The 20,431-nt window shown below is 39.5% G+C and overlaps 1 protein-coding gene across 3 annotated transcripts in view; it reads right to left on the bottom strand.

Annotated features, from left to right (window-relative positions):
• The window catches only part of LOC126336689 (serine/threonine-protein phosphatase 2B catalytic subunit 2-like), a 778,905-nt gene that overhangs the window by 52,565 nt on the left and 705,909 nt on the right, over nucleotides 1–20,431 (bottom strand). For all 3 annotated transcript variants that reach the window (XM_050000640.1, XM_050000639.1, XM_050000637.1), the window contains exons 6-8: nucleotides 18,733–18,872; nucleotides 15,090–15,167; nucleotides 2,398–2,491 (exon numbers count right to left, since the gene is read on the bottom strand). In XM_050000640.1, coding sequence (XP_049856597.1) covers nucleotides 2,398–2,491; nucleotides 15,090–15,167; nucleotides 18,733–18,872 — 312 coding nt within the window. The remainder of the gene's footprint in view (nucleotides 1–2,397; nucleotides 2,492–15,089; nucleotides 15,168–18,732; nucleotides 18,873–20,431) is intronic.

The following is a 20,431-nucleotide window of genomic DNA, read 5'->3' on the forward strand; positions in this document are numbered from 1 at the left end:
TTTATCCTGTTATTAATATCAGTTGAGGTATTACATGTCATGCATTTTACTCAGTCTGCTTTCCTACTTCACTTAAAACGACACACTACTAGAAGGCTCCAAATTGTAGTGTGTAGCATGGTGATGTTTAACAGAACTACCTTAGTACACAAGAAACAGCATACTGTAATCAAAAGAACGAATTCCAAGAGGTCATCCACACATGGAGCACACTCCCCTTCAGCATGATAATCTCAGACTACAACCAAGCACTGCGACATCTGCAACAATCCGATGCCTTGCATTAATTGTCATCTATTATCATGTGTACAGTCACAACTTGGCCCATCCAATATTGATTCATTTTCAAAACTTTTAGAACACCTCTGAGGTATTCACTTTGATAGTGATGAAGCGGAGCAAGTAGAGGTGAGTTTGTGGCTCTTCCAACAAAGTCGAACATTGTACAGTGACAATAACAAAAAAATGGTTTATTATTGGGAGAAATGTGTTCAACACCATGATGACTATGTTGAGAAACATATATGAAGACATGAAGAATAAAGATGTAGAATGTTAATAACATTTAGTTTTATTTAAAAATCTGTGAAGGTTTTCACATAAAAAATTTGGAGGCATTGCTTTTCAGTATGCCCTTGTATTATTTCCATGTAACAATTAGTCACATAAAAAGCGATTACCAGATGGATGCTGTGAGACACTAACTTTCTGATTACTGAGTGCCATGCCTATACACAATAAAACAGCCTCAAAACTTTGGCACTTACTGACCAGTAAAGGGAAATATGTGATGTGCTATTAAAGAGTAAGCTAAAATCCATGTAAACTTATGGTTGGCCAGAAACATTCTGAAACATAAGATGTTCAGTCAAGGGCAATTTCAATCACCCAGTTGCAGAACACAATGCTGAATACATCAAGATTGACTTCAATGGCTGCTTTACAAATCAAACCACCTACATTTGCCTCCACATCATGCTTCTCTAAACTGTGTACCTGGAAGAAGGCTGTTTAAGCAATGCTTTATCATACAGTGTTCTTGTTCTCAGTCTCTTGGGTAGGTGGGGTCATCAACCCCACGTCCCCCCTCATTGGGTGCACAGCTGTCCCTGTTCATGGCCCCAATCTTCCTTTCACCCCACCAAGCCCCGCCCCAGTCAGGTTGTTGTACTTTTGGTACTGTAGAGAGAGGGAGAAAAGGGTAGGGGGGGGAGGGAGGAAAGAAAGAAAGAAAGAAGGGGAGGGAGGGAGCGAGGGAGGGGGAGGGGGAGGGGGAGGGGGAGAGAGAGAGAGAGAGAGAGAGAGAGAGAGAGAGAGAGAGAGAGAGAGAGAGAGAGAGAGAGAGCTTAGATTCACTTAAGTGAGAATGTAAGTTCATATGCCGGGTCATTGTCTTGTTCGTGTGTACCCCAACTGTTAAATGCCTACATGAGTATGTATAATCTTCTCATTCCAACATTTTTTTTGAAAATTCCAGAGAGGATTTCCACTCAGATCAATATTACAATCTAAATGACCTCCAACTCATTTCTTATATGCAGTACCATTCCTTAAGATCATCATAAAACTTAGTTTTGTATGTCCCCTCCCTCTATGGTGCCTTTAACTTTCCTAAAGCCAAACTGATCATCTAACTCCTCCTCAATTTTCTTTCCATTCTTCTGTATATTAATCTTGTCAGAAATTTGGATGCATGAGCTGTTAAGCTGACTGTGTGTGAATTCTTGCCCTTGTCAGCTCTTGCTGCCTTCGGAATTGTGTAGATGGTATTTTTCCGAAAGTCGAACGGTATATTGCCAGATCCAAACATTCTACACACCAATTCCCCCCACCCCCCTACCACCCCAAAATCACATCACACAAATCTTCCCCCATCATAGAGGCCTTCAATGTACTTTTTTCACCTATCCACTCAATTCCCTGTATTTAACAGTGGAATTCCCATTACACTCTTGATGTCACCACTCTTGCTTTCAATTTGACCTTCCTATGTGCTGAGTCAATCCTTCTGACTATCATTATTTTCCTGATTTCTTCACATTTTTCATGCAACCGTTTCGTCTTGGCTTCCCTGCACCTCCTATTTATCTCATTCCTCAGCAACTTTTATTTCTGTATTCCTGAATTACTCTGAAAATTTTTGAACTTCACTTCATTAAAATTCTGCAAATATCTTTCACAGTCCATTAACTGTTATGTCAATATTGTGGCAGTACAGTTACAATGACACCATAAGAGAAATTTAACTTTTTAAGTAAAACTGTTAAATCAAAGCATTTGTCTTTAAACCATGTAATTCATATTGTTTCAAGTATTCTTATCATTTTTAACACTTACAATTGAGAATCACGTTCTATTACTAACCAAGAAATAAATATGCAAACACTGAATATTTACCTTATTGTTATATACATCCAGATAGTTTGGTGCTGAGAAGATAGTGATAAGCGATGGAAATCCTGTTGTTTGACTTTTCCTGTACATTCTATATCTGCAAAAAATAAGAACAGAACCTTTTTTTATTGTTTGTATCTCCTTGAACACAAACGCAAAATGTACAAAACACAGCACAAGGAAAATCATTAAGTGTTTGCTTACAAACAGACAGTTTATGTACAATGACAAATGATGTATCACTAACTAAAAAACAGTAATTACTTAGAGAAACTAAAATAACTTTAACAGACAGACAATAAAAAAAGGGATAACCACATTGTGTCATTTCACTTTAACTTGACCAATTACAGAAATTGTTCCATCCTGGCAATACCCAGTGTGAATGAAATTTTGCACAAATAGTCAATTCTGGTCAAATTTAATATGGCTTAAAACTGAAACTGGTAGCACTGAATGAGAGATATCAGGATATTGTGCTCTTCACATTTTTAAAATTTCAAAGTATTTTCATTCACACATTTTATATTACATGAGGTCAAAGTTTGGCAAAAATCAGTTGCAATAATTTTGCAGTGTTGGCAAGAATAAATTGCAAAAATTTTTCAGCCATTTTGTGATTCCCGTTACTGATGCAATTTCATAAATTCACTGTATCTACATTAACTGACATACTGTCACAAAACCCAACACTCATATACAAAAACTCAGTAAGTTTTGTACAGTTGCAGCCACTTTCACGTTTCTGCCACAAGAGCACAGCAATAAACAGTTAGGCAAGATGGATGGCAACAGGCACAATGAAAGCTTGTGTAGTGCTTGATACCCATTCACATCAGTCTGCGTAGCTGTCTAGTGACACATCAGAACAAAGTTCAACAATGATCCACTAACTGCCAACCCCATTCAGTGATAGTATGCACAGTTTGAAGCTTCAGGAGACCTCTGCGAGGGGAAATCCAAGGATCAGCTGCAGTGAGTGAAGAAACGGGTGACTGCATGTGGGCGAGTTTTGCACATAGCCCACAGAAGTCTACAAATACAGCAACAGCAACCAGAAAGCTGAAAATCCTACAACCGACCATTTGGAAGAACTTAAAAAATGACTGAAGCTAAAGCCTAACCACCTGCAATTACTACAAGCCCTGACTTCTGATGAGAGTCACGCGCCTTAAATTTTCAGCATAGTAGCAGCAGTTAATAAAAAATGGTGGGTTTCATGAGGAACTCATTTTCAGTGATTTTTTGTGAATGGCACAGTGAACAGGCACAATGTGTGAATCTGGAGGACAGAGAATCCTTATGTTATCATGAAGCACACTTGAGATTCACCAAATATTAATGTGTTCTGTACGGTCTCAAAATTTCATACTTCTGGTCACTTCCACTTTTGCGAAAAGGCCGTTACATGATACATGTATCTGGACATTACCATATGGAACTACTGGCAATTGGCAGTGTGGACTACATCTGCCAACAGGATGGTGCTCCATCCCACTTCCATTGCGACATTCATGAATTCTTAAACAGGATATTGAGAAACTGATGGATCAGTCAAGGTGGGGTTGATGATCAGCTATTCAAGTCATGACCTTCGTACTCTCCTAATATAAGCCAATGCGATTTTTTTGTGTGGGGTTAAGTGAGAGATTCAGTGTTTGGACCTCCTCTACCACTATACCTGCCACAACTGTGAGGTGCATCTACAGGGCTTTTAAAGAGATTGATAGGGACCTTCTGTGCCAAACGTGGGAAGAACATTATTATTGACTCAATATCTGCAGAATCACTGAAGGGGCACATATGGAGCACTTGTTATGCATATAATTTTTTGAGTTTTCCTATGAGGATGCAAAGTCCTGTGACAATATACAAATAATATAGCCACTGGAAATCTGTGAAACCACTTCACCCATTTGTAACTTTGTATTTTGGTACAAACAAAATATAATGAATGTCATTTAGTACATGTGAAAAAAATGGTTATCATCTCTATCAAACTTCACCAGTTATACATTAGTATTATAGAAATTCTCAATACACAAACAAGCAATCAAAATAATATTGCATTCATTTTGTGCATAATTTGATGTTGCACTGTTAAATATTATCACCGTCTGTTTTCTTTAGTTTTGTTCCATTTGAAAGACAGGTAGTGACGCACTAAGAAAGGTTTCTGTTTATTTTGAAATTCTTTGGATTAGGTATAAAAAAATGAGGTTCAAAATACTACCATGAAATATTTGCAAACTGTTATACTTAATATTTGACAGACTTTTGTAATTTTTAGGTGCTTAATTTTATATATTTGCCAATTTTTTACTTATTATCTACATTACTAGCCATTAAAATTGCTAACCAAGAAGAAATCCAGATTATAAATGGGTATTCATTGGACAAATATATTATACATGAACTGACACGTGATTATATTTTCACGCAATTTGGGTGCATAGATCCTGAGAAATCAGTACCCAGAACAACCACCTCTGGCCGTAATAATGGTCTTGATATGCCTGGGAATTGAGTCAAACAGAGCTTTGATGGTGTGTACAGGTGTAGCTGCCCATGCAGCTTCAACATGATACCACAGTTCATCAAGAGTAGTGACTGGCGTATTGTGATGAACCAGTTGCTTGGCCACCATGGACCAGATGTTTTCAATTGGTGAGAGATCTGTAGAATGTGCTGGTCAGGGCAGTAGTCAAACATTTTCTGTATCCAGAAAGGCCTGTACAGGACCAGCAACACGCGGTCGTGCATTATCCTGTTGAAATGTAGGGTTTCGCAGGGATCGAATGAAAGGTAGAGCCACGGGTCATAACGCATCTGAAATGTAGCGTCCACTGTTCAAAGCGCCATCAATGCGAACAAGAAGTGACCAGGACATGTAACCAATGGCACCCCATTACATCGCGCCGGGTGATACACCAGTATGGCAATGACGAATATACGCTTCCGTGCGTTCACCACGATGTCGCCAAACACGGATGCGACCATCATGATGCTGTAAACAGAACTTGGATTCATCCGAAAAAATGACGTTTTGCCATTCGTGCATGCAGGTTTGTCATTGAGTACACCATTGCAGGCACTCCTGCCTGTGATGCAGCGTCAAGGGTAACTGCAGCCATGGTCTCCGAGCTGATAGTCCATGCTGCTGCAAACGTCATTGAACTGTTCGTGCAGATGGGTGTTGTCTTGCAAACGTCCCCATCTGTTGACTCAGGGATTGAGATGTGGCTGCACGATCCGTTACAGCCATGCAGATAAGATGCCTGTCATCTCGACTGCCAGTGATTCGAGGCCATTGTGATCCAGCACAGCGTTTCGTATTACCCTCCTGAACCCACCGATTCCATATTCTGCTAACAGTCATTGGATCTCGGCCAACGCGAGCAGCAATGTTGCGATACGATAAACCGCATTTGCGATAGGCTACAATCCGACCTTTATCAAAGTCGGAAATGTGATGGTACTCATTTCTCCTCCTTACACGAGGCATCACAACGTTTCACCAGGCAACGCCGGTCAACTGCTGTTTGTGTATGAGAAATCGGTTGGAAACTTTCCTCATGTCAGCACTTTGTAGGTGTCGCCACCAGTGCCAAACTTGTGTGAATGCTCTGAAAAACTAATCACTTGTGTATCACACCATATTATTCCTGTCGGTTAAATTTCGCGTCTGTAGCATGTCATCTTCGTGATGTAGCAATTTTAATGGTCAGTAGCGTATATTTTATCATAATCGAGAAATTATTATAACAACGAAAGTAATTTGAAACTGATATCTGGGTACCACAGAATACAGATAGTACTAGTAGTTTATTCATCCAGAGACAATATCCACAAAGTACAAGGTGCATGGTAATCTAACCAATATCACATTCAAAACTGCACCCACAACTCTGATTAATCATAAAACTGTACCTACATACGTATATACTCCACAAACTACCATATAGTACATGATGGAGGGTATCTATTAACATTAGTCCATTTCCTGTCCTGTTCTATTTTATTTATTTATGCATTTATTTTACCTGGCAAGATTAGGGCCTTTAGGCCCTCTCTTACACCTAACCAGGCATACTCAGATTGAACGAGTTACAGTTTCTACAGAACATTAAGGACATAAAACGTATTATACAGTATTGATGTTAAAGAAAAAAAAATAGAGATTATAGCAGCAGTACAATGATAATTATAACAATAAAAAAAATAATTATAACAATCAAGAATGATGATGATGATAATAATAATAATAATAATAATAATAGTAATGACTATTTACATGAAAGTAAACATACTTTTTTTGGGAATGTCAGTCCTATTGTTAGTTGGGAATTTTCTCGTTATGTTCTTGCAGCTTGTGAGTTATTCTCATCGAGCAGAGACGATACAATGGGGTGAAAGAGATATATAAGAGGTAGATAGGTTAGAGGAAGAGAAATAGAATGGTAAAACTCGAAGCTGTGATGGAGAGGAGAAAGAAAGAGATGAGAGGGGCACAACAATGGTGGCTATACCGTCCCTAATATGTAAGTTTTGAGTTCCCTCTTGAATGTTGAGTGGTTCTCGATAAGACGCAGATCACAGGAGAGCGCATTCCATAGTCGTATGGCTGAGATGGAGAATGACACAAAGAAAGATTTTGTGTTATGTAAAGGTACAGCCAAGATGCTAGACGTATCCGATCTGGTATTGCGATTGTGGAATGTGTGGACTGTGTTCTACATTCAAATAGAGCTATGTAAAAACAACTGTCTCTGTGTGAGCCCTTCTCACAGCTAATCTTTATGGTTCATATGTGAAATGTACATTTGCAGAAGTAAAATGGTTCAGCAGTTGGCCTCAAATGACAGTTCTCTAAATTTCCACAATTAAAAAAAAAAAAAAAAAGGTCCCATATTTCCTCCAGGGATTCCCATCTGAATTCATGAAGCATCTCTGCAATACTTGTGTGCTGATCGACTGTAACAGTAACAAATCTAGCAACACACCTCTGAATTTCTTCAATGTCTTCCTTTAATCTGACCTGATGATGATCCAAAAAAACACTAACAGCACTAGAGAATGGGACACACTAGCATTCTATATGCTGTCTCCTTTATGAATATGCTAAACTTTTTCACAATTCTCCCAAGAAGACATAGTCGAGCATTCACCTTCCCTAATACCAAACTAACATTCTCATTCCATTTCGTATCACTTTGCAATGTTATGCTTACATATTTATCTAATGTGACAGTCAAGCTGCACCCTACTAATGCTGTTTTCAAACAGTACAGGGCTGCTTTTCCTTCTCATCCACATTAACCCCACATTTCGCTACATTTAGAGCAAGCTGCCATTCATCACACTTACTAGGAATTTTAAGTAAGTCCTCTTGTATGTATATGAGAATAAAAGCAGCCCTATTACACTTCCCTGGGGTGCATGTGACTATACCCTTGTCTCTGGTGAACACTCACTGTCAAGGTCAACATACTGGGCTCTATTGCTTAAAAAATCTTCAACCTACTCGCGTATCTGGAAATTTGTTCTCTATGCTCATACCTTTGTCACCATCCTGCAATGGGACACAGTGTTACACTGTTTTTCAGGGATCTAGGAATATCGAATCTGCCTGTTGCCTCCCATCCATGGTTTGTGGGGTATCATGTGAGAGAACGACAGGCTGCGTGTTGCACAAGCAAAGCTTTCTATATCCATGCTTATTTGTGGGCAGAAGCTTTTCTATCTCAAGGAAATTTATTACATTCAAACTCTGAATGTACTGAGGATCTCTGCATCAAACCGATCTTATGGATATTGGTCCATTACTGTGCATTACTTCTGTTTGTTTTCAACTCTGAGTTGCTTCTCTATACCACGGATGCCAATTTTTATGTCCTAAATGCAAGAGGCTGGGTGACTGTAAAACAATGGAGTGTTTATGCAATTTCACTTTATGAACGATTTCTTAAATATTAAATTTGAAACTTCAGCTTTCCTTTTATTACCACTCTCATGTGGATGATGAGTGACTGAGTAGAAGCCTTTGACCAATTTAGTGATTTTATGTGTAACCAGAACTTTCTCATGTTCTCAGCAAGATCTTTTGCTAATGCATGATGGTGGTGGTTGTTGTATTCTTGGCGCATTTATCTCCTTACAGATCTACAAATTTCTACTAACTTTTGTTTCAATGTTTGTGAGCTCTTTTTTGAACCACAAGTGCAGCAGTATCTCTTTCCTCAGCTTTTCCAAATTTGATTATTAAACCATGGAGCATCCTTTACATGCTTAATCCACTTACTTAGCACATACATCTTCAGTATGGGATTTACAATCAGTTTAAACTTTGCCCATAATCCATCTATGTCCATCATATTGAAGTTAAATGATATCCATTCATTCGCTAAGTGTAAAGCAAACAACCACTTATCTGCTTTTTCTAACATAAACTCTCTTCTGGATTTCTTAACAGATTTATTAACTTCAATAATCACTGTCACTATGATGACATCGTGATCACTAATCTCGGAGTCTATAGCGTCTCTGTCAATAAGGACAGGCCTGTTTGTAGCTAAAAGGTCTAAAATATTTCCATTGAAAAGTCTTCAGAAGTACTTCACAAGACTGTCTTTCCATGCTCAGTAGATTAAAGCTGCCTCCAACTTACACAGCACAATCTTCATATTTCCCGTACTACAGAGACTGAATGACTCTGCATCTGTTACAGCACAACTGGATGGCTGGTAAAAACATGAAGTAATTACACTGAACAATGGTAAATCCAGGATGGAATAATGACAGTTTTATGAAAAGGATAGACTGCTACTCAACATAAAGCGGAGATGCTGAGATGCATACAGGCAAAACAGAAAGACTGTTACACAAGGCCTCCTGCTGAAGTAGACAAAACACATGCACGTCCAAATGCCCACGCGCGCACATGCACAGCCACTGTTTCTAGCTGCTCACACAGCAAGCTACTGCTCATGATGGGAGGAGGCTGGGGTGGGAAAGGGGAGAGAGCAGCAGAGTAAGAACAGGGGCAGGGGGGAGGGGGGGACTGAGTGCTGTTTGTGGGAGTACAAAGGGGCATAGTGGGGACAAGGTAGGGCAGCTATATGTAGACAGTATGTTAGAAACGGGGTGGAGGAAAGAAAGCAGTAAAGGGGAGAAGTAAAAAGACTGTGGGTGTGATGGGGGAACAGAAGGCGGTGTCGCGCTGGATGGGAACAGAGAACAGGACAGGTGGATGAAGGACTGGACTGATGAAGGTTGGGGGCCAGGGGGTTGATGGGAACACAGGATATATCGCAAGGAGAGTACCCACTTATGCAATTCAGAAAATCTGGTTCTGATAGGAAGGCTGCAGATGGTGCAGGCTGTGAAGCTGTCACTGAGATGAAGAACGTTGTGTCGGGCAGCATGCTCAGCAACTGGGTGCCCCAGCTGTTCCTTGGCCAAAATTTGTCAGTGACCATGTGGATAGACGACTTGTTGGTCATCTAGCCATTGTAGAACTCTACACAGTGGTTGTAGCTTAGCTTGTAGATCACATAACTGCTTTCACAGGTATCCCTACCTTACATATGCTTGTGATCGGACTGGAATAGGTGGTGTTAGGACGATGTATGGGACAGCTAAAGCACCTAGGTGTATTACAGGCATATGAGCCTTGAAGCAAGAGTTTGAGAGCATCAGTGGAGTACAGATGGATGAGGATATTGTGTAGGTTCAGTGGGCAGTTGGATACCACTGTCAGAGGGGTGGGAAAGATAGTGGGTAGGATGTACCTCATTTCAGGGCACTATGAGAGGTATTCTACATCCTGGCAGAGAATATGATTCAGTTGCTCCAGTCCTGGGTGGCATTGAGTAAAGAGGGAAATGCTACTTTGTGACCAGATGGTGGAACTCTGGTGAGTGGTGGTCAATGGAAGAGATAAGGCACAGAAAATCCGTTTCAGTACAAGACTGGAAGGGCAATTCTGATCTGTGAAAAACTCAGTGAAGCCCTTGGTATATTTGGAGGGGGACTGCTTGCACTAGAGATGCAGTGGCAACAGGTGGCTAAGTTGTATGGAAGGGACGTTTTGGTATGGAATGGGTGGCAGCTGTCAAACTGGAGGTATTGCTGGTGGTTGGCAGGTCTGATATGAACAGAAGTACTGATGTAGCCATCTTTGAGGTGGAAGTCAATATCGAGGAAGGTGGCTTGTTGGGTTGAGGAAGGCAGGTGAAACAAATAGCGAGAAGGGGTTCAGGTTTTATTGACATGTTCTCACCCTTGATCCATATCATGAAGATATCATCAATGAATTTGAACCAGGTGAGGTGTTTGGGATTCTGGTTACTTAGGAAAAACAACTCTACCATGCGGGTGCCCACTGCTATACCATGGTTGGTTTGTAGGTGATGCCTTCAAAGGTGAAGCAATTGTGGATGAGGATATAGTTGGTCATGGTGGCTTCGAAGGCGAAGCAATTGTGGGTGAGGATATAGTTTGTCATGGTGACAGGAAATGTCTCATGAGGCCTTCATAGACTGAAATTACCCTCCCAGTCATCTACAGAAAAAAATTTCCTGTGCCTTATCTCTCCAATCATCCAGCACCTCCCAAAGTGCCACCATCTGCCTAAAAAGGAGCATTTTGCTCCTGACACAGTACCACCCAGGCCTGGAGCAACTGAATCACATTCTCCATCAGGGTTGTGGCTAACTCTCGTCGTGCCCTGAAATGAGGAATATCCCACCCACTATCCTTCCCACCCCTCCCACAGCAGCATTGCCCATAAAACCTGTAGAATACCCTCACCCATCCTACTCCATCCCTTCTTCCAATCCCTTACCTTATGGCTCACATCCCTGTTACAGACATAGATGCAAGACCTGACCTGACATCCTCCCACAATCACAAACTCCAGTCCAGTAACAAGAATCACTTATCCCATCAAATGCAAGGCTACCTGTAATACCAGTTATGTGATCTACAAGTTCTGTGCACACATGACAACCAACACACTGTCTGCATGAATGGCCACTGACAAACTTTGGCCAAGAGAGAGCTGGACCTCTCAGCTGCTGACCACACTGCCCAACGCCATGTTCTTCACTTCAATGAGTGCTTCACAACCTGCACCATCTGGATCATTCCTACGAACTCCAGCTTTTCTTAATTCCCACACGCCTGGCCTCAACCTTTCTTAAGCTCTCTGCTTCATCTACCTACCCCTTCCCTCCTTCAACTCTACACTCCAACACCACACAGACTTGCAGTCTTCTTTTTCTGCTACCCCCCTCCAGGTTATTTCCACCTTCTGACCTCCTAACTATACCTAGCTGCTCTACCCTGTCCCCACCAAGTGTGCTCTCCCACAAACAGCACTTCACTTTACCATTCTCCACCCCTAACCTACTATCCCCTTCCCCTCATCGACCCAGTTTCTTCCTTACCACACCACCCAGACCGCTTCTAGCGTCATAAGCATCTGCTCACAGCCTGGCCTCGGTGGCCAGAGACAGTGGTTATGTGCTTGTAAATGTGAATTGTGTGTATGTGTGTGTGTGTGTGGGGGGGGGGGGGCACATGCGCTACTTGTCCACTTTATAAGGCGGCCTTTTGGCTGAAAACAGTCTCTTTTTGTGCCTGTCTGCAACTCCTCATCTCCACATCCCAATCTATCATTTTCATAATATTATCAACAATTAAACTGATTTCACCCAGAACTATTATATGCTTCCAGATAATTTCACTGTCACACTTTGTTTCAACCTCAAAAAGACAATAATTTTGTTAAGTGCACTAAACACCACTCCTCCTATGCTGCCTAATCTGTCTTTTCTGGCATGTGTAACTTCCTGACTATTTTGGAGCTTTATTTTATGTCAAATACATAGTTGACACTTCCACAGAAATGAAACCTGAGCTGTAAGAGGGAAGAACTGAGTTGGTTTCAAAACTGTCAATGTACTTTTTTTCTATCACTTTTTTTTTCACAGAGGCATGCCAAGGGTAGAATACTGAGCTATTGAAATAAGTGTCCAGAAGGTGTTCAAACAATTACCAGTGTTCTAGGCTAAGAGCTTGTTGTTGTACAGTGAAAATGGTTTTTAGGTTTGACCTATTAGGAACCTGGATGTGAGGTTGTAAGTAATTCTAGAATGGATGTATGCAAAGTAGACAATTGTATTACTCTGTTTACTGCATGCAGTACTAATTACACAAATGCAAAGCAAGTGGAGCTTAACTTGCTAGTGAGACAGATGATGACGGCTTTTCAGTTTGAATTTTCATCAATTTCCAGGTCTAAAAATTTGGTGACAGTTACCCTTTCAATTCGTTTATTCTGTTCCACAAATTTCATTTACATGTATCCATGAAAACATCTTTGAAATTATTAAACAGTTACTATATGCTGCTGGCCACAGCTGCTTCACATGTCTACAACACGATTTTGTAAACGTCTCTATGGCTACACCTCTTCATAGCTCTACAGATGGCTACCGTTTGATCTACACCCATTCCTGCTACACAGTTAAAAGGCTGCCAAAAGTTCTGCCAGGTGTCGGGGATTTCTTTAAGTTCACCTGACTGTACGAGAGCCCTAATAGCAAACTATAAATGTATTAGAACTACATGTGTGAAGCAGCATTTTTTCATGCATGTCAGTGTTTAATACATCGTATCTCTTGATCTATATGTCATACAATAATATATTTGGTAGGTACATCCAGAGGCATATGTGGATGTTATCAGCAAAATATGTTGCAAATAGAGTTTGTAGCACAGAAGTAATAAATCTAAACACCTTGCATGATGTGGCAGTTTTTCATGCAACTAATTGTTTATGATGTCGTATTTCCGAAATTATGATAGGTAAGTGGTTCTTACCCTCACACAAATTGTTGCCTGACAGTAAGGGATATGTGTACAAAGTTTGGGTGATATCGGTCCAGTGGTTTAGGAGAAGTGGAACATACACAAACACATATATCCATTTTTAAAATATATGTGAATTCTGAGGTCTAGTTCATGATGAGACTTCGTTGTTCTGTAAGTTTTTGATATATTAAAGGCTAACTTGTTCATTTCAATCAAAATTTGTTTATATTCCAAAACTCTGAATGTAGATGTTGGCAATACCTGGTCTGTATCAGTTACACATGATTTGCATCATTGTCAAACCAAGTTATTATGAGTGCAACTGGTTGGCATCTTGGTATCCTATTACATAAATAAGATATATGACTGAGGTCCTTGGAACTGCCTTATGGTAATCCTATTGGTACAGTTTGAATGTCAGATTTATAAACAATACTTGGTTTTTACTGTTTGCTAAATTGTTTCTAACATCTGTCTCCGATTTTGGAGAGTTGAATCAAATCATTTCTATGATATTCCTCGTGTACCAACAGCATGTAATTTACCTAACAAGATGTCATATTGAACAATACTGAATACCTCTGAGAAGTCTAAGTTTAATCCTTTTGTGATGATGTTTCTGTCTAGTTTCATTATAATACTTTCTATGAGCTTGGTAATAGCTGATGCCTCTGCAAAAACAATGTTGACTTACAGACAAGAGAGACTGAACTCTTCAAATAAAATGTTACTCTGTCTATAGCTCCCCAGTTTACATAAAGTGGTTTTACTTTTGAAATTTTCAATCCTTGAGGAAACACTCCTCCTGATAATGGCTGCAAATCAGCAACTGTGTAAATATGAGGAGGTTGGAAAAAATAGGCCAACCACTTGCAAAACAAAGGTTTATTAGCACTTGACCTTGGTTTTGATATCTCTTCGGGAGTAGTGGGCCTCATTACTTCACATGATAGTACATTATATTAGCTGAAGCCAAGCAGGTCTCGTCATATACAAAATTTGCAAAACAATAATTATCCAAAGCCATGGCTATAGATAACAGTCCAATTACATTTAGCGTACTTCAGAATGAATGCCCACTGGTAGAAGCTCGTGCCAAAATGAAATTATAACAGGAGTCACACGATAAAATATTTGTGTAAGTCAAGTATACATCATGTCACATCATGCTTTTTTTCTCTACCACGTATAACAAGGTGAAATGAAAGTACACTCAAATTTGATGCAACATATTTTGTTGGAATACTTACTTTTTAATAATTTTAGAATGGTTACAAATAACTGCAACAGCTAGGTAGGTGACAAGTATCCTCTCTGTGTAACTACTAAATGGCACTCAATAAGCTCAGTTTGCCCAGTCACAAAATGGTTGAAACTAACATTTCTGAAACTTTTGAGCTCATGCAGCATGAAAATGGTGACTGGCACAGTCTTCAAATCTGGAAAAGTGTTGAGCTCAAAAGCTGTGCATGTGATCCTAATATCCCCTTTGGATTACTAATAGTTTCAATTTCGAACCATCTTAAATTTGGATGAAACTGTCAGAGCTCACACAGCATTTTGCAGCCCCAAACTAAAAAAGAATTACTTAACACTGAATTTTTTATCTCTAGTTAAAATCTTGCACAAATTAAATTTTATCTACAAGGGAAACTGTGCAAAATTTTATTCAGATTGGAGATGATGAGATGGAGACCATTGTTGTGCTTAGTGTGGAATGACCTAACTGCTAATTTTGTCAGGTAAATTATCATTTTTATCTTCAGAATGTAATCGTACTGAATTTCTACAATGAAAACAAAAAATAAGTTACCAACCCGGCATCCTGAGCTTCGTGTGCTCTTATAATAGACAGTAGATTATTGTTCTGGAGGAAATCACAGCATGCAGCATAGCTGAAAAAAATAAACAATAATCAATAAGAAGCCTTATAATTAAAGTTTAATTTCTATCATTTCAAAAGAATCACACACACACACACACACACACACACACACACACACACACACACACACACACACACACACACACACACACACACACACACAGTGGGAGGGGGGAGGGGGGCTGGAGAGAGGAAGGGGAGGAGGGGGGACAGGGGGGAGTGTAAAGTCAAAGGTACCTTTAAACACCCTTCTTTTTTTCTTTTTTCTTTTATGGTGTTTATAAATACTGGTATTGCTCTGAAGCAACAGCAATTTGTTTAGCATCAAATATTTTTATAATTTTAGTCTTATAGGATGGAAACTGTTAAACTTTGGCTGAAACAAACCAAGGTATCTTAGAAATTCTATTTCTTAGATTCTGTGAATGAAGAACAGAAAATTGTGAAGCACAGAACATGAGTCTTATTTTTAAATCTTTCCTTCCTTTTATGTTAACTACTTGAAGTTTTTGTGGTGTTAACATGGTTGTCCCATTTCCTGAAGAAATGCAGCCACATACTGCTTCTTGTTCCACATTATGTGCAAGGCCATATCATGGAAGCATCAGGAATGTTTGTCTTTTACGCTTCTGAGGAGCTGCCAATTATCCCAAACAAATCACTTCCACTGTGTGGAGGTGTTTGGATCTGCTACAGTCCATAAGCTCCAACAAATATCACAATTCACCTAAAACATTTGTCTTAACTTCTGCCAAGTTGATAAAATATTTTTGTTTCTATGCCTCTTGCTTGAAATTTAGATGGTTATTGTAATTTAAATTTACTTGTAATCAGAAATAAAGGTAGGTACAAAATCAATCAAGACAAACAATATCATACAACATCAGGGAAGTAACTCAGAAATGCTCAGCTCCAATGTAACGCATACACTGTGACACAATGAAAATTTAAGCCAGCCTGAGAATTGAACCCAAATTTTCATCAGGAATATGCCGGCCCTGTCTCAGTAACTGTGTAAATCACCATCCTGTTGAAGTTACAAATGAAGATGAAGATGATGATGATGAAGAAGAAGGAGTGTCATTAAGAGAACATTAAATGCAAAGTGTGCAGAAAAATGATTATGTTTTAATATTGTTCATTGTGAGGATCTCTTTAAAATGGCACTTTTTTATTGTTGTTGTACTAGCAGAAATACACAAGATCAAACCTAGGATCTTGAGGGGGGGAGGGGGGGGGGGGAAGAAGAGGAGGAAGCAACTCTTACTAGTTTATTTATTCGTATGGTTAGGAGCCCCCCGTCGGGCAGATCGTTCAATGGGTGCCGGTCTTTCAATTTGATGCCACTTTGGTGACCGGTAGTCGATGAAGATGATAGCACAACAGCAAGTCCCTGGGTGAAGAAAATTCCCAAGCCCAGCTGGGAATCGAACCTAGGCCCAGAGGATTAACAATCTGTCACACTGACTATTCTTCCAGCTATCTGCCCAGAATGACTGCTACAACTGATGCCTGAAACCTTTTGTGTGTCTAACATATTCTTATTCAAGATTCACTAAAATACTTCAAAATTCATTTTAAGAAACTGTTCAGAATATCGACGTTTATGGTTTTTCTGTATTTTCTAACTGTCTGTCTGCATGCATGTATTTCTTCTTAAACTTTCATAAGAATGACACTCCAGAATTGAGAGTTTTAATGAGGACAATATTATGGAAATGGAAGAGGATGTAGATGAAGATAAAATGGGAGTTACAATACTGCATGGAGAGTTTGACAGAGCACTGAAAGATCTGAGTCAAAACAAGGCCCCGGGAGTAGACCACATTCCATTTGAACTACTGACAGCCTTGGGAGAGCCAGTCCTGACAGAACCCTACCATCTGGTGAGCAAGATGCATCAGACAGGCAAAAATCCCTCAGACTTCAAGAAGAATAAAATAATTCAAATCCCAAAGAAAGCAGGTGTTGACAGATGTGAAAATTAACTAACTATCAGTTTGATAAGTCACAGCTGCAAAATACTAACGCGAATTGTTTACAGACGAATGGAAAAACTGGTAGAAGCCGACCTCGGGGAAAATCGGTTTGGATTCCATAGAAATATTGGAACACGCGAGGCAATGCTGACCTTATCTTATAAGAAAGATTGTGGAAAGGCAAACCTACGTTTCTAGCATTTGTAGACTTAGAGAAAGCTTTTGACAATGTTGATTGGAATACTCTCTTTCAAATTCTGAAGGTGGCAGGGGTAAAATACAGGGAGCGAAAGGCTATTTACAATTTGTACAGAAAGCAGATGGCAGTTATAAGAGTCGAGGGGTATGAAAGGGAAGCAGTGGTTGGGAAGGGAGTGAGACAGGGTTGTAGCCTATCCCCGATGTTATTCAATATGTATATTGTGCAAGCAATAAAGGAAACAAAAGAAAAATTCAGTATTGGTATTAAAATCCATGGAGAAGAAATAAAAACTTTGAGGTTCGCCGATGACAATGTAATTCTGTCAGAGGCAGCAAAGGATTTGGAAGAGCAGTTGAATGGAATGGACAGTATCTTGAAAGGAGGGTATAAGATGAACAACAACAAAAGCAAAACGAGGATAATGGAATGTAGTCCAATTAAGTCGGATGATGCTAAGGGAATTAGATAAGGAAATGAGACACTTAAAGTAGTAAAGGAGTTTTGCTATTTGGGGAGCAAAATAACTGATGATGGTTGAAGTAGAGAGGATATAAAATGTAGACTGGCTATGGCAAGGAAAGCATTTCTGAAGAAGAGAAATTTGTTAACATTGAGTATAGGTTTAAGTGTCAGGAAGTCATTTCTGAAAGTATTTGTATGGAGTGTGGCCATGTATGGAAGTGAAACATGGACGATAAATAGTTTGGACAAGAAGAGAATAGAAGCTTTCGAAATGTGGTGCTACAGAAGAATGCTGAATATTAGATGGGTTGATCACATAACTAATGAGGAGGTATTGAATAGAATTGGGGAGAAGAGAAGTTTGTGGCACAACTTGACTAGAAGAAGGGATTGGTTGGTAGGACATGTTCTGAGGCATCAACAGATCACCAATTTAGTACTGGAGGGCAGCGTGGAGGGTAAAAATCATAGAGGGAGACCAAGAGATGAATACACTAAGCAGTTTCAGAAGGATGTAGGCTGCAGTAGGTACTGGGAGATGAAGAAGCTTACACAGGATAGAGTAGCACGGGGAGCTGCATCAAACGAGTCTCTGGACCGAAGTTCACAACAACATCTGTATTGTCCATTAATATCATGCATCATCTGGTCGGAGTTATTCTGGTTTCCACCAGCAATATGTTTGGAATTAGGTAATGCAATGAAAGCAATGTACGGATGGAGCATAGCTGGGTTGTTAACTGGACATGGCATTTTACACTTCTGCTTGTTCTAAAAATACTATTCTTTTTTTAACTGAATGCATTTTAAATGCTTTTGCAATTATTTCATAATAAAACTAATAATAAGAATACATCAATAATTATAAAACACATCACAGATGCATGATGTTTGAAATTTCTTCAAACTGAGAAGAAAAATATGTATTTTACCTGTAGAAATATGAGCAGCCTCTGACACTGTTGTGACTGAAATGCTCAGCATTTTTTTCGCTACCGAAGTCTTCTAGCGGATCTGACCACAGAAGATCACACATAGGGCCAAATGCTGGAGGCTCCTTGAATCGATCCAACTGTAACAGAATAAGAACAGATTAAAATTCATGTGTGTACAACACTGTCTGACAAATACAAATGGTTATATATGGTTTCAACACTGGAGTACTAATCCAGGCAATAATGGAGTTCCTTCACATAAAAACTTTTTCTACTCTTTTTTGCCTGTTTGTCCAAGTATCCTCCCTCCCTCCTCAGAAGATATTTCTTTTGAGTACAAAAAATGGTTAGTGGACTACAAGGTGGACTACAAGAAGACATTCTTTAACATTCAGCCTTCAAAGTCAATGCTACAGTATTATGACAAGAAATTCCATTATTTCTTCTAATGCAACATCTTTGAATAATCAGCTCACTGGATGCTTAATTAGTGTAGTCACCTTCTGTAATTTCTCTGTTTTGGCTGAACACTGTGTCCAACAACAGGGATTGGTAAATAGATTTCTAGTGTATTTAAAATTTTCACACTAGTTCTGCTGTATGTGATCATAGAAATGTTTGTAAAGCTTGATGTCTTGTTTCCATATGATGGTTGTAACTCATTGTTCCAGTCCCTTAGTTGCCATTTTACACTAGGAAGGACACCACTTTCCCCAGAAATTGCATTCTTTACTGCTTGGGTAGGAGGTCAACCCACAAAGAAGCCAGCGCACATGGTCCAGCGCTGGCTCCTGGTTATTAAGGCTGACACAATCTGCTATGATGCAGTCCCTATCCTTAACAAATTCTAACATGGCAGACTCTGCAGTGTGACTTCTTCCATGATAATCACCTCAGTTACAAATCAAACATGATATATGCAAGCTACTTTCTCAAAACACAAACTACGATGCAATTCTCTGAAGTTGCATATGAACTTCAACTCATTTTACAGCACACATTAAAAAGGTACACATAGTTCTGTATACTTTGTAAGGTACATGGTTATGACAAGAGTATGTCAACAATTATTCACCTTGCTGACATAACGCTCTTACACTGTTCATACTGACCTCTGTTCCCATTTATTTTATTGTTACACTATTGTGGTCCTTGTATTGAAGTTTGATCCTAATGCCTCCCCTTGTCTTCCTTCTGCTGCTGACAGATCAGAGCCACTCCATTAGAAGTTTGCACCAAACAGGAACAATGAGTAGTGATCTATTTTTTGTGGTCAGAAGGTGTATCTGAGGGTGCAGTCCATCTTTTGGCACAAAGACTGTTGTCCCAACAGAGAGCCTATGAACGGTTTGCAAAATTCAAAAATGTTTGCGCAAGTGTTGCACGTGAGGAAGGAGCCAGATGACCATCCACAGCCACAAATGATTGCAATGTTGAGCATGCATGTGACATAGTTCTGGTAGACAGGCCAGTGACTATTGATGTAGTGGCACATCATCTGCAAATTAGTCTTGGTTCTGTCTACAAAATCATTCACAATGGACTTGGGTTTCATAATGTTTGTGCAACACAGGTCCCAAAACAATTCACAGTGTTGCATAAAAAAAAATGTAGACTTGGACATCTGCTAAAAATATCTGCATTGCTATGGCAATGAATGTAGGCAGAATCATCCCTGATGACAAAACATGAATGT

Source organism: Schistocerca gregaria, chromosome 2, assembly GCF_023897955.1.
Source record: "Schistocerca gregaria isolate iqSchGreg1 chromosome 2, iqSchGreg1.2, whole genome shotgun sequence".
NCBI lineage: Eukaryota > Metazoa > Arthropoda > Insecta > Orthoptera > Acrididae > Schistocerca > Schistocerca gregaria.